Source organism: Lontra canadensis, unplaced genomic scaffold (genome assembly GCF_010015895.1).
Source record: "Lontra canadensis isolate GAN:19392208 unplaced genomic scaffold, GSC_riverotter_1.0 scaffold26, whole genome shotgun sequence".
Lineage (NCBI taxonomy): Eukaryota > Metazoa > Chordata > Mammalia > Carnivora > Mustelidae > Lontra > Lontra canadensis.
In genome coordinates, this window is record NW_022631020.1 from 20,370,230 (window position 1) to 20,384,977 (window position 14,748).

General features: G+C 42.4%; 1 protein-coding gene across 3 annotated transcripts in view; it reads left to right on the top strand.

Annotated features, from left to right (window-relative positions):
* The first annotated feature begins 3,400 nt into the window (after positions 1–3,400).
* The window catches only part of TBC1D4 (TBC1 domain family member 4), a 186,701-nt gene continuing 175,353 nt past the window's right edge, over positions 3,401–14,748 (top strand). For 2 of the 3 annotated variants that reach the window (XM_032864248.1, XM_032864249.1), the window contains exon 1: positions 3,401–4,598. In XM_032864248.1, the coding sequence (XP_032720139.1) occupies positions 4,101–4,598 (498 nt within the window). In that variant the 5' untranslated portion in view covers positions 3,401–4,100. The remainder of the gene's footprint in view (positions 4,599–14,748) is intronic. The other variant, XM_032864250.1, reaches the window with a different exon arrangement.

The window sequence follows — 14,748 nt, forward strand, 5'->3', positions numbered from 1 at the left end:
CACAGGGAACAAAGGAACAATGGAGGAAAAGCCGGATTATTATCTCAAAATCTTATTCAGTCACAAAAACTTGTGCTTTACTTGCCACCTCCATTCAGAGCTCCATTACAATTGTTGGGAGGCATCCTGTTATTTTCTAGTACTTCATAGTTAGCTGGTAGATATATTTAGTATGTTTATGAAATAAGCTAATTATATCATTTGGTATAGCCCTTCTGTGATATTAAAACTCTCTTTATAATCTTTGGTCTCTTCAATTTGAATTTGCTATTATTCAATTCATTCATTAAGTCAAGATTTATTAAGAACCTATTACATGTCAGCTACCTCGCTGGAGGAAAGTATGCAACAATAACAACAACAACAACAAAAATAATCCTTCTCTCAAAATGCCCTCTTTGTAGTGGGGGGCACACAGACAAATCACCAGGTAATTACAAATAATGCCTTAAGCGCTATAATGGTGGAATGCATTTAAAAAGAGCAAAGAAGAGAGGGTCACTAACTGGGGAGATGAGAAACAGCTTCACAGAAGAGTGAGTTTTGAGTTGGGTCTTGAACAATGAATGGGTATTCAAGTAAGGACGGACGGGTGGGGGAGGGGGAATTTCAGAGTTGTGGAGGGTGATAGGAAGAAGAGCAATTGGGAGAGAGAAGTGTCTACAAAGGCCCAGAGAGTGAGCAGCCATGTGGTTGTGGATGGAGAGGCTGTCTGGATATACGGAAGCCAGGAGCCACAGATAAAAAACTAGAAAGATTTGTGTTTTGAGCTTCAAAAAAATGTATCTTTATTTAGAGATTTTTAAGCAGAGAAGAAAAGTAGATGTTGGACGGGGACGCTGAATGGAAGAGCGAGAAAGAGTCAGAGAAACAGAGACAAGGGCTTAGCATCAAGGAAACAAGCTAAGAGATTGCAACAAACCTTTCCAGGCTTACACCACCACACCAGCTCAGGCCCTTACAATTCTCATGTGGTATACATTTTTAAACTAGGGTTTGACCAGGTCTTACCACTTCTAATTAACTGTGACACCACTGATTTAGATTGGGATGTTAGAAGAGCACTATTTTTTTGGTTTAATATAAGAGGTCACTTTTGGGTATCACAGGCGGTGGTGTCTATAAGACTATTCAAGAGAGATTTCTTGCAGATTATTGGAAATATTTTTCTGAACATATTCTTTCACCCTTTATTGGGGGTGGGGTGGGATTGAGAATGGAAGGGTTGGGGTCAGAGGTTGATTTGTCCCTCCACCATTTAGTAAACATCATAAACTTGCATATTCTTTGTAATTCCTACCGAACATTTTAAAATCATGTCTTGTCCTCTTATCGTTTTAAAAATTGAGCGATCAGGGGTGCCTGGGTGGCTCAGTGGGTTAAAGCCTCTGCCTTCGGCTCAGGTCATGATCTCAGAGTCCTGGGATCGAGCCCCACATCGGGCTCTCTGCTCAGCAGGGAGCCTGCTTCCTCCTCTCTCTCTGCCTGCCTCTCTGCCTACTTGTAATCTCTGTCAAATAAATAAATAAATAAAATCTTAAAAAAATTTTAAAAATTCAGTGATCAAATATATAATGGAGTACTTTTCATGTGCGTGCAAATCTGTAAGGTCCTACAGGTGTTGCAATAGTGGTAAGAATAACTTACCATCTAGTTCCTGCATGTAATAAATCCAAATATATAAATGATAATAAAATAAGTTATATAAATATACTATAGTATAATAATTTTATTGGACAGGATAAGATTAACAATAGGGTAGCAAACAACTCCATAATCTCAGTGGCTTAACAGAACCAGAAAGTTTATTTTTCACTCATAAGCAGTGTGCTGTGGGCCCAGGAGATTCTTCAGGACAGCTGTCCTCCTTGCATTGGCTCAGGTTTCTGAGCTTTGATTATAAGCAACCTCTTTATGGACACGTTTCCGTGATGACCACTGGAGAGGAACAGTGGGCTGGAGTGACAACTACTGGCAATTTAATGCTTCTACTTAAGATGTGACCCAAGTTACTTCACTGCCAAAACAAGTCTTATGACCCATGCCTAAATTTAAGGTCAAAAATTAAGCTATCTTCCCAGGTGTCAGGATGCAGAGATCAGATACTGGTAGACGACAATAATACTCACTGCATAGTAAGATAAACATGGCAAAAATGTTACAAAGAAAAGGCTAAGGCTTTTAGAACAGGAGGCAATGGCAGGATGTCACATGATAAAAGACAATTCTGTTTTTCTGTCAATTAGTGAAAGTTTATTGCTTCATTTTCTTTAACCAGTAGGAAATAGTCTGCTGGGCTCCAAATTCAGTCCTAGCTCCCAAGCTTGTTGACTTGGTAGAACCCACAAGATTTTCAAGCTCTCCCCAGTTCTTTGTTCTTTTCTCCCCCTCTTTTTGGTTCCAGCATATGTGGCCTAGAGAAATGGCCATAAATGGCCTAGGGAATTTGTAGAAGAAAACTACTGGTAAGGTTCTAGAAGGTTTCAGTCTACATTCTGAGAACTTGTCACCGCTTCTTGAAGACATTTTGCACAAAGGTGAGGTGGAGTAGTTATAAACCAAGTGACTAAACCTAAACAATTAATAAGGTCTTTTGGAACCTAGATGCTTTTTTACAAGAGAACCATCAGGGTGTACCCAGAAATTCAGTATAGGAATAATTAAGGGCAACTGATCATAATCATCTTACATAAATAGGATAAAAAAAAATAACTCCAGGACTTTACAGAAAGTGAGCATACCATTAAACTAAAAACAGTGAGAAACCTTTGGGGTTTGGGTTTTCATTCTCCCTGTAGGTACTTTGGGGAAAATTGGGAACTTGCAGTGTGTTTCCCATTTATTTTGTTTACTTATCGAATTCTTCATTATAATTCACTAAGAGCAAAAAGAACGAGAATCTAATTTGCTAAAATGAGAAAAAATACTTCTTTCTCTACTTTAAGTTAGAATGATCAAATTATCCCTAAAATGTCTTCTGTGTACCTCAGAAATATATAAAAGGTGAGAAATCTCTACCCTGCCTCTGAACTGGGTACAAAAAATGGATAAAACAGGATTCTTTTGGGTAGTATTTGGAAATAAGATTCAGAAATTGTTAGGCAGTCTTCAGAAAAGAACTGAAACCATGCAAATGCTGTTCATAAAAAAGAAGTCCCCACGCCCAGCGGAGAGGGGTCCCCTCTCCAGGGGGCAGCAGAGACGCGCGAGGGGACAGAGACGTCGGCGACCCGGGAGAGGCGGTGTAGATCCAGGCAGTGCCCGCGCCAGCAGCAGGACTGCTGCCCCAGGGGCTACTTGGAGGGGCGGGCTGGGACAGGGGCCGGAGGAAGAGGCGGAGAGGCGACTTCACAGAAAAGCTTTTAGAGGCGACGCTCTCCGCCCGCGCGGCGGGAGGAGGGGTAGCAGCCCGATTAAAGTAGCAGCCTGGAAGGAAGGAAGGCGCGAGGGAGGGACGGGAACAGTTGGGAGGAGGAGCAGCGAGCTGGGCCGCGGCGACAGCTAGGGGGAGCGGCCCAGCGTGGCCACGTTTTGGTATTGTTGTTTTCCAGCGGAACAGTTCTCGCAGGCCCTTTCCGTAGGGCTGATCGCGCCGAAGCCCGGCGGCCCCGACCTTCCAGGTGACAGCCGGTCACCCTGGTAGGAGTCAGCTCCGCCCCAAGTCACCCCGCCCGCCCACAGCCCATTCCCCGCCCAGCCTCCGTCTGCCAGCCCGGGGCGAGCGCGGCGGCCGCAGCGGCTCTGCAGCGCTGGAGCAGGCGGCGACGGGCAGCGGCGCGGGGTCCGCGGCGCAGGAAGGGAGAAGTGCGGCCCCTAGGCGCTAGCGCGAGGAAGGAGGATGACGATTTAAGCCCTCTCCTGCCAGTCCGGCTGCGGGGCGCCCCCGGGGTGCCCGCCGCCCGAGCCTGCGAGCCGCGCCGGGGGGAGTGCCGCATGGGGCAGGGCCGCTGAAGCGCGGAGTTCGTGGTCTTGCCGTGCCAGAGAGGGCGCGGGGGCCGGGTGCGGCCAGTTGGCACGGTTTCCGCGGCGCCTTCAGCGCGGCAGTCGGGGGCGCGGCGCGCCTAACCCGGCCGCCTCGGTGACTTCGTGAGGCGCGAGTTATGGAGCCCCCCAGCTGCATTCAGGATGAGCCGTTCCCGCACCCTCTGGAGCCCGAGTCGGGCGCCCCTGCGCAGCCGGGCCCCGGGAAGCCGGGCGACAAACGGTTTCGGCTCTGGTACGTGGGGGGGTCGTGCCTGGACCGCAGGACCACGCTGCCCATGCTGCCCTGGCTCATGGCTGAGATCCGCCGGCGCAGCCAGAAGCCGGAGGCGGGCGGCTGCGGGGCGCCGGCCGCCCGCGAGGTGCTCCTGGTGCTCAGCGCGCCCTTCCTGCGCTGTGTCCCGGCACCCGGCGTCGGGGCCGCGGGGGGCGTCGGCCCCGCGGCGGCGCAGCCCAACCCGGCGGTGTTCATCTTCGAGCACAAGGCACAGCACATCTCGCGCTTCATTCACAACAGCCACGATCTCACCTACTTTGCCTACCTGATCAAGGCGCAGCCCGACGACCCCGAATCCCAGATGGCCTGCCACGTTTTCCGAGCCACAGACCCCAATCAGGCAAGACTGCGGCTCGAGGCGCGGGGGAGGGTCTGGCGCCCTGGGGAGGAGTCGCGGGGCTGGAGGCACTGGGACCCCTGAGGAAGGGCTGACCGACTGTGGTCGCGCTGCTAGCGCGCGCCCTCCACGTGGCGCGCTCCAGCGTCCACTCCTGGCGTCCGGGGGACCAGGAGTGTTGGAGCTAGCGTTCGGGGGTGGGCGGGGTGGCAGGACGCCCAGCGGGAGCCCGAGAGAGGGAGGGAGGCGAAGAGTAGTCCCGGGGTGGTGGAGGAGCTGGTGCGCCCCAGGAGGACGCGGCGAGCAGCGCGCGTCTCGGGAGGGCTGCGGTGTTTGGGGTGTGCCTGGAGGAGGGAAGCCTGGCCTTGGCCTTGGTTTGCGTCTGTACGTGTGCGTGAGACCAGGCACTGGAGAGTTGGGGTCCTCGAGGCCCTGCACTCCCTCTCGGCCTTGGTGGAGTGTTGCACCTTAACCCACGTGGAACGTCGAGTCCTAGTAACGGCAGCACCTGTGTGTCTGGGAGCTGTGAGGCTATTTGGGAGTGGAGTTTAGGGAAAAGTTAGTCGACAACGATGTCACCAAGTAGGAATCTGCGTTTAGATTTTGAGTGGAAAGAAAACTTTTTGTTTCGTTTTGCCTTTTTTTTTTAACAGTTTTTTTTTTTTTTTAAACGGACTAATTGGAGACAGATACCAGCTTGGGTGATTTAAAAAGCCATTTCGTCGTAAAAGAGGCTAAGATCTATTTTCTAATATTTCTCCAAAGTCTACTAAATTGAGGTGTCTGTTACCAAACAGTGCATTTTTACTTCCTTAAAAACAGGCAAGCCCCTTTACCAATGGTTGGAGGAATCTAAACAAAACTTTGTAACAGTGATTAAGTCTTTGAAAACTCGTTTTAAAATAAAAGTGTAAGGAGTTTTTATCATGTGCTAAGCCCCTGAAGTGCTATTCTAAAAACAGCTCTTTAATGTTTGCAAAGTGCTTTAGATTCTTCAGAAAAGTAATGTTCTCTATACGTAAACCAAGTCTCAGTTGCAACATGTGGCTGTTCCTTGGGTAGCTGGGAAATTAATAGTAAAGGCAGAAAAACATCCTGCAAATAGGCTTTTTTTCTTTTTTCTTTTTTTCTTTTTTAAAGATTTTATTTATTCATTTGACAGAGATAACAAGTAGGCAGAGAGAGGCAGGCAGAGGGAGAGAGGAGGAAGCAGGCTCCCCGCGGAGCGGAGAGCCCGATGCGGGGCAGGGCTCGATCCCAGGACACTGGGATCATGACCTGAGCCGAAGGCAGAGGCTTTAACCCACTGAGCCACCCAGGCGCCCCTAGGCTTTTTTTCTTAATTCATTATTTTAGTATCTGTCCTTGAAAGAGTTTTTCACAAAAGGCCTGTAGCTGAATTGAAGAAAATAAAAGCTCATTGTCTTAGATTTCATCAATTATTTTGTAAGCTAGACTAATACCTTAACATTCAGAACTCCCAGTATGAAGAGAACAGTTTTAACTTATATGACCGCCGGTAAAATATCTTTTTACAAATGATCTCAACATTTAAATCCATGATTAAAATGCATTTCACTTTGTGCTTATTTGTTCAAAGCTTATTTTTAGCTTTTACCTCTGTTGAAATGGGAGTGCAGTATGTTCTTTATATCTGAAAATTATCACTAATTTTGTTGTATTAAGATTTTTTTTTGTTTTGTTTTGTTCTCTCTGTAAGGAGGAAGAAATTGCATTTTCCCAGGACTGTAAGGAATGTTTTATGATTTTGGGTAGCTTATGTTAAAGTTATTTTCTTCAGATCTGATACATCATGGCTAATGTCATTGATGGTCAAAGTTTCTTTAGGGTGGAAGCACTTAGAATTCTTGACAGTGGCTGTTGAGTCCTTCCCAGATTTGTTGTTAGAGGATCAATTAAAAACATGCCCTCCCCCTTTTCTTTACCTTAATTATGTATTTAGGTGTTTGAGGCTGAATGTGCTATTATTTTACAAATAACAACAGGCTTAGGCTCATTTCTTCCTTTTGATCCTGTAGGAACACTGGCAACCATATGCCCGTTTGATAAAAGAGAAAAAAAACCCTAACTTTTCCTGTTTATTGTCATTTCCCTGTTGAGTCTTTGGTCTAAAGATATGGATTCCAGTTTACTCTGAACCTAGAGAATCCCTGGTAGAGGATCCTTAAATTGAAAGGCCAGATGTTGTTCCATGAAGGATTATCTCCAGCCATATAGCAGGGTTACAAACTCAAATGCATGGGATCTGGTTGAGTGAGGTGATGCTCATCATCAGAGGTGATGCTCATTTCTTAGGGAGTTACTCAGCAGCAGTTGCAAATTGCGTTAACAAGATAGAAGTCTGGTGTTGTCAGAGCTTCTGGTTTCCTAAGAGTGGAAGTCTGGATTTTTTGTATGACTCCATATTTTAAAGTATTAGCAAATATTTTAAACATTTGAGATTCCTATCTGGACCAAACAAAACACATCTGAGGTTTGGCTTCAGAGATGTAAAGGCTGCCATGTTGTTTTTCATAAATATTTGTTGAAAGGACGAGTGCAATCATCAGGCTCTGTTGCTTTTTGCCACTTTTCCGTTTGGGCATCTGGATTCACTTAGTATGGCTCTCATAGTAGGCATAGGGCCATTTTGGGGGAAGAATTTATAAGTAATATTCTCAAAAGTGATGTTTCTACAGCTGAACTGGTTAAAGGGATGGATTCCTCACATTGTTACCATCTAGGGGTATGCTTCATACCCCCAGAGCAGGCTCTGGATGGTTCTAGGCACCTTTGAAATCAGAAGGAAAAAGACCTACTGTCTGCTTTGTCCCTGAGAATTATTTAGTTGGACTTTAAGATCATTGTTAAAAGCGTCTCCAGTCACTGAATAAAGTATGGAAAGTAGCCTAGAGGAGTAGGCCGGCAAACATCCATGAATAACTTTGCCTCTGGTTTGTCTCTCATGTCTGTCCCTTTGCTGAAATGGGCCTTTGTGTAGGACGGCCATATAATTCATTGTTTAATGAATCTAGGATGTTTAATGAATTGTTCAATGAATCATCTAGGATGATCTTTTTTAAAGATTTATTTATTTGAGAGAGAGAGAAAGAGTACGTGTGAGGGAGGAGAGAGAGAAAATTTAAGCAGGCTCTCCACTGAGAGTGGAGCCCAACCTGGTGCTTGATTTCGGGACCCTGAGATCACGACCAGAATCAAGAGTCAGAGGCTTAACTGACTGAGCCAGCCACCCAGGCGCCTCTAATCTAGGGCAATTTTTATTGAGAACAGGGGCACCGCTAATTACACAGACATAACAAGGATAAATCCAGACCGTGTAGGGCAAACCAGGAAATGCGGTGACCACAGCTAAATGGAAAAGTTTGTGTTCATACCTAGCCACTGAGATGGCTAGTTTCCACATAAGAAATGATAAGGTTTTGCAGAGTACCTGCTCATCTCTTTTGGTGGGTGGATCTGCAGGTAGCCTCTAAGAGCACTGTGCTAGTGGCTTGGGTCTGTTGTGGGGAGTTGCCATGGTGATGTGCCCTCTGGATTCCCGTCTCCTCTGGGTGGGTCAGAGTCAACTTAAGCATGTGGGCCTAAAGGAGCTCTCAGCCAGAATGGCCTAATGAGGAGCTGTTTGTCCCAGGTGCAAAGAGAGATGGGGGTCAGGAGCAAACGAACCATTTCCAGATCAAATATATGCCTGTGTGGAGTGGTTCCCATTTATTCAAGCCCGTGTGGTCCTGCACAGGAGGAATGTCAGGCTTAGTACATTTCAGCTAAACTTGGATATTTGAATTAGTAAAAGTACTTAACTGTACATAATTAAAAAAAAAAAAACCACTGGCATAAATTGAATTATAGACTTCAAACTGGTTGAGGAACCAAGAATATCTGATTCTCTATCTAAGATCTAGGGTAGGTCACTTATATTTTTCAAATTTTTATCTTTATCTACTTTCAGAAAGAGACTGTATAGCATTATCTCAATTTCCCAAATGAAAAGCAGAAATTATTCCAAGTTATGTCTATTTTACCATATGAAAAAAAAGCAAGAGTTGTTAGTGTTTACAAATATTGTTAGAGATTAAAGGTGTTAATTATTATTTGCATGAGACTGCATAAAAATTATATTTCAAAATTACAGAATGAGCAATCATTTAAAAAACAAAAACATGATTACTATGATTTTTGCTGATTTTGTTTATGTATTGATGCTTGCAAGAATGTAATTTCAAAGAGATTTTATAAATTGTGTTCTTAAAATTCTTAAAGATGAACTTGACACCAGTTTATTTGAGCTCAAAATTCTCTAAATTTGTAATGTTTTTTGTTCCTCTTAAAATATTTAGTATTTTCTGAGCTTTATTCAGGTAACCAATTTTCAATTTAGTTCTGTTGATAGCTTTCAAAAGGGATCGTTTCTCAGAAGTTCTTACTCATTGCTAATGGGGCTATACTAGTCAGGAAACTAAAGAAATGGAAATCTGAAAGTTTTCATGTTTCTCTTTCTGCTTCCGGAATAGTCTGTGCCATTCTAGACAGATCTCTCCCTTCATGTTTGCTATAGTTGCTTTTTTGTCGTCCCTCAAACCCCCCTGTCCCGATTTGAGTTGGAGGTTGATTTGCCTTGACTCTACACCATGGTAGAATCTTGACCTTGATATCTGGGGGAAAGGTAAAAAAATGTGTGCCCAGAGCCTCCCAATTGTGAGGCAGTGTTAGTTATAGTGAAGACTGAGACTGTTCAGTTATCTGGGCTTGTTTATCATAAAGCCAGAGTTCTGGTTCTGAAACTTGAGTATGTATCAGAATTACCTGCTTGTTAAAACACATGACTACCCCCCCCATTTCTAATGTTAACAAGCTCCCCCAATGATGATGCTCAGTCTACTGGTCTGAGGACCACAAATCGAGATCCATTGCCCTCAATGATTTATTCATTTGTTGGGTTATATGACCACTTCTATCCCCTTAGTTATTTTTGCAGTTCTCAGACTTAGAGGTGAGTGTGAGGAGGAGTCATATCTGACTACAGAAGATTTTTAAAGAAAATCTTCAATTTCTAGCTAAATGGCTTTGCACATCTTCCCTAGATAGACGTTATTCTGATGGTCATCCTAGGACTATCCATATGTTGAAAGAAAACTTTACCTTTCAAGCTAAAGTTTTAAGTTTTGCAGATGGAATAAACAGTTTCTTAAGAGTATGTCGCAATGTGAGGTTATGATAAGATTTTGCAAAAAATAAAGATTTATTTATTTGCATCCAGAGAAATAACAGCATACTGCATGTTTGGTACACTGGCTATTAAGAAAATCAAGCAGGGGTGCCTGGGCGGTTTAGTTGGTTGGACGTCTGACTCTTGATTTCAGCTCAGGTCACGATCTCAGGGTCCTGGGCTTCAGCACTGCTTTGAACTCTGTGTTCGGCTATGGGTCTGCTTGGGATTCTCTTTCTCCCTCTCCTCTGCCCCTCCCTACCACTTGCACTCTGTATCCTCTAAAATAAATAAATCTTAAAAACAAAAAATCAGACAAAAAGAAATAGAGTTGACATTTTGGTGAATAAGATGATGACCGTTCTGAATAATTATTGCTCCCATGGCTATCTTTTGTGTGTGTGTGGAGAAAACTTAAAATCTACTCTTAGCAAATTTCAAGTATACAATGTAGTATTTTATTAATGACAGTCACCGGGCTGTCTGCTCATTAGATCTTCAGAACTTAGTCATCCTGCATAACTGACGGTTGGTACCGTTCGACCAACATCTTTCCATTTCTGCCATCTCCCAGCTCCTGGAAACCGCAATTCTACTCTGTGCATTTATGAGTTTGACTTTTTAGGTCCCATATGTGAATGAGATTATGCAGTATTTGTCTACTTTTCCCCATGTTTGTATTAAAAATATCCATAGTTAAATATGCTCATTAAATTTGTAAAATAATAGTGTTTCATGCATGCTTGGATATAGTTATACCTATATATGTATATTTATTATAACAAATATATTTTTGTATATTTGTTTCAATGAGAAGTAAAAGGTCTACATGATATCTTAGGCTGGGGAAGTTGAACTCTGGTGTATCTTATGTAGTGCCCTTAGGAAGGCAGGGAAGTAAACTCTGACAGTCTCTCTGTACCCTCTGTAAGTACAGTTTAGAATAAAAATTTAGAATAAGTTTGGAAAAGAATATAAGGCTTTAGGAAGTGTATTTAAGAACAGGTACAACTATGCATTATATCAAGTATATATAAAGTATATAAACACTATAAAGTACTAGAAAGTATGAAGTATAAACTATTAAACTATTTATTATAAGATGAAACTATACAATTATATTGTATAAAGTATAAAATTATAAGATATAAAAATAGTACACTTACCATCATTATAAAATATATACGATCAAGTAAGAAGTACTGGAACCAAGTTGTCCTATCATAATTACCTTAAGTTAAAGACAAAAGAATATGTAAATTTTTAAAAAAGATTTTATTTATTTATTTGGGTGGAGAGGAAAAACACCAGTGCGGGGGAGGGGTAGAGGGAGAAGCAGAGTCTGTGCTGAGCAGAGAGCTGGACTCGGGGCTCCATCCTGGGACCCTGAGATCCTGACCTGAGCCAAAGACAGATGCTTTTTTTTTTTTTAATTAAAGGTTTTATTTATTTATTTGTCAGAGAGAGAGAGAGTGAGCGCAAGCAGGGAGAGCGTCAGGCAAAGGGAGAGGCCAGCTTTCTGCTGAGCAGGGATTTCGATGTGTCCATCCCAAGATACTGGGATCACGACCTGAGCCAAAGGCAGATGCTTAAACGACTGAGTCACCCAGATGCCCCAAGAAAATGTAAAATTTGATGTCAAAATAAAGCCCAATGACTTGATGGGCTTATGTATGCTTTTGTAGGAGTTCAAGTAGAAAAAAGTGGTTTAGAAAAAAAAATCAGAAGGACCATAGTGACACTGGCATGCTGTTCCCATTATGTGTCATAGTCCTGTTGTTTGGGAAAATAACATCTTTTATTACATTGAATTTAGGTTGTTAGTATAAATAGTACTGGTTTTATACTTGTGTTTGTGGCTATTTTGTAAATTGATTTTGTCTTAAGAGTTGTTTAAAAACTAATGCTATAAGCATATGAAGTTTATATTTAGATTTTTGTGAACGTATTTAAGTAGACTAAGTGAAATAACAATATCTGCTTCTTCAGTTACCTTTGAAAAGATACTGAACAATCCGTAAGTTTGGAAAACTCTGGGTTTAAACTTTTAGATGTTATTTAATGGATCCCTGATCATCTATAATCACACGATAGAAAGGGAAAAAATGTGGGATTAAAATTTTGTTTGGTTTAATTTCAGATCATCTTAACACTGGTATCTGTGGCCCACCAAGAAGATATGGGAGTTACTATTTTTTAAATTTCTGATCTCTTCCAAGTTTTATTTCTTGTAAGAGGTTGGGTTGGAAAGAGGATCTCCAAGTAATGGGATTTTCCCGGCTAAATATAGAAGCCTAAATTTGCTGCTCTAGTTCTTTTACGCTGTGGCTGCCCTTAACTAGTTCAATAGTTTCCACTTTGACACTGCTGTGAATTTTTACATGAATTTCTAAAATTCTCAATGTTAGAACCATGGAACTTTGTACTATCAATGTCACTTTGGAGGAGTTCATTATCAGTTTTAGTTTCTTTTTTCTTTCTTTTTTTTTTTTTTAGACTTTATTTATTTATTTGACAGAGAGAGAGATCATAAGTAGGCAGAGAGGCAGGCAGAGAGAGAGAGGAGGAAGCAGGCTCCCCGCAGAGCAGGGATCCCGATGTGGGACTCGATCCCAGGACCCTGGGATCATGACCTGAGCTGAAGGCAGAGGCTTTAACCCACTGAGCCACCCAGGCAGCCTCAGTTTTAGTTTCTAAGTCAAACTGTACTTCTGGGCAAATCAGGCATTCTTTTGCATCTTACCATTGTACCTTCATAAACATTTCCAGGAGCAGGTTATATAATGTGGACAAATACATTTATGATCTAGGCCTTTTACAAGCCAACAGGCAAATTTGTTTTCAGGCCCTTGATGGCTCCTGGCTTTTTCAGTTAACCTCTTGCCCTGGTTTCAGGCACTTCATTCTCATTAGCTGGGCAGCCTGAGAGATTTTTGTGAGTTTACCTAAAATTAAGCTGATGGCCTTCCTGGCTGGTTTTCTAAATCTCTCTTCCCATTAGGTCCCCGAGAGCATGCTCTGTGCCTGTCGGGATATCTTTTCACTCTGTGCTGACTGCTCACTGTGAAGACCAGCCAGTGCCTGTTGCCTAGCTCTTCAAATATTGCGTGCTGTCTGCTTGATTGAATTGTTTTCCAGTTGTGGAAGCTTGTTTTCCCTTTTCCGAGAGATGATCTGTTGTCTGGTCCTTTCCCTTTCCTGTTGGCTTCCTCCAAAGCTATGAAGCTTGTGTACTGATTTTATTTTAGTTTTCATATGGAATTTTGCAAAGGTCTGTTGACATGAACATAGCCTAATAGTAATGGTGGGCATGACTCCTCTATGTTCATCCATAATTCCTTTTTTTTTTTTAAGTTTATTTTTTAAGTAACCTAGACCCAACATGGGGCTCAAACTTACAACCCCAAGATCAAGAGTCACATGCTCTACCAACCGAGCCAGCCAGGCACTGCTCATCTGTAATTCTTTCATCTAATTTGAGGCATGTTCAATAGGCAGATCTCTGGTTTCTAATCCCAATATTAAAAACAATGTAAAAATGGATGGTATTACATTCTGTTTCTTGGCACCACCCTTTATATTTTAACTTCCCCATTAATTCTAAACCTTTTCCAGAGGTCAGATTATTCTGTTAAAATAATAAATGACATTTGACAACTTTGCTAATTCTGTGCTTGTATAAGTACAGTGTGTTAGTAATAGCAATAGAGACTAGTCATAGCAACAGAGAATAATATGCTGTTAGGGATCTGGGAGTTAGTTAATTGGCACTAAACCTGTTTCTCTTTTTTTTTTCTTTAATTTCTTAAAAAAGACTTTATTTATTTGAGAGGGAGAGAAGAGAGAGAGCACACAAGCATGAGCGGGAGTGTGGGTGGCAGAGGGAGAAGCAGACTCCCTGCTGGCAGGGAGCCCAACATAGGGCTTGATCCCAGGACCTGGAGGTCACGACCAGAGCTGGAGGCAGACACTTAATGACTGATCCACCCAGGTGCCCCTAAAACTATTTCTCTTAGAAGTTAGATTGGAGATATATATATTTGAGATTGTATTATATGTTTTGACTAGTGGATTGTGAACAAGACTAAATAAAATATGTCTTAATTAGTATATGAGAAAATATAGTTCTTTAGAATAAAGAGTATAAAAAACAATCTTTAATTTCTCAAGTAGTCTTACCTAAGCCTACCTTAGATTCTAACAGTTTGTCTCTCTTTTGCTTGATATACCATAAAAATCCAGCATTTGCTTCTGTCTTTGGGAATTATACTCTAAACTTCTAGGAGCCAGTTATAATAGTAATAATAATAATGATACTAGTTCTAATCACTATGTATTCATTTATTTTCTTGCCTATGTGATTCTCAAACTTTAACATGCATCACCTGGAAAGTTTGTAATAATGACCGATCCCTGGACTCCACCCCCAGAGCTGCTGGTTGTGAAAGTCTCGGGTGATGTCCAGAATTTGTGTCTGTGACAGGTTCCCAGGTGATGTTGATACTCCTGGTCCAGGATTACCTTGGACAACTACTGCTCTAAACCAGCAGCTGGCAAACTCTGACCTTTATTTTTAAAATACAGTTTCATTTTAACCAGCTCTACTCCCCTGTTTACATACTGTCTGTGGCCGGTTTCCTGCTCCATGGCAGTCTTGAGTATTTTGGGCAGACACTCTATGGCCACCAAGATTAAAGTCTTTATTATTTGTCCCTTCACTAAGTTTGCTGACTTCTGCTCTAGATAATATTTTTAAAAATGGCTTTTTTAAATCCCCGTTTTACAGGTGAGAAAATGAAGCCCATCATTTTCCTAAGGACACAAGCTATCAAGGAGCGGATCTGGGATTCCAAACCCCATGCATTTTCTAAAACCCACTTTGTAAATTTTTACTGATGGCCCCCACATTTATCAAGGTAGCCTAGC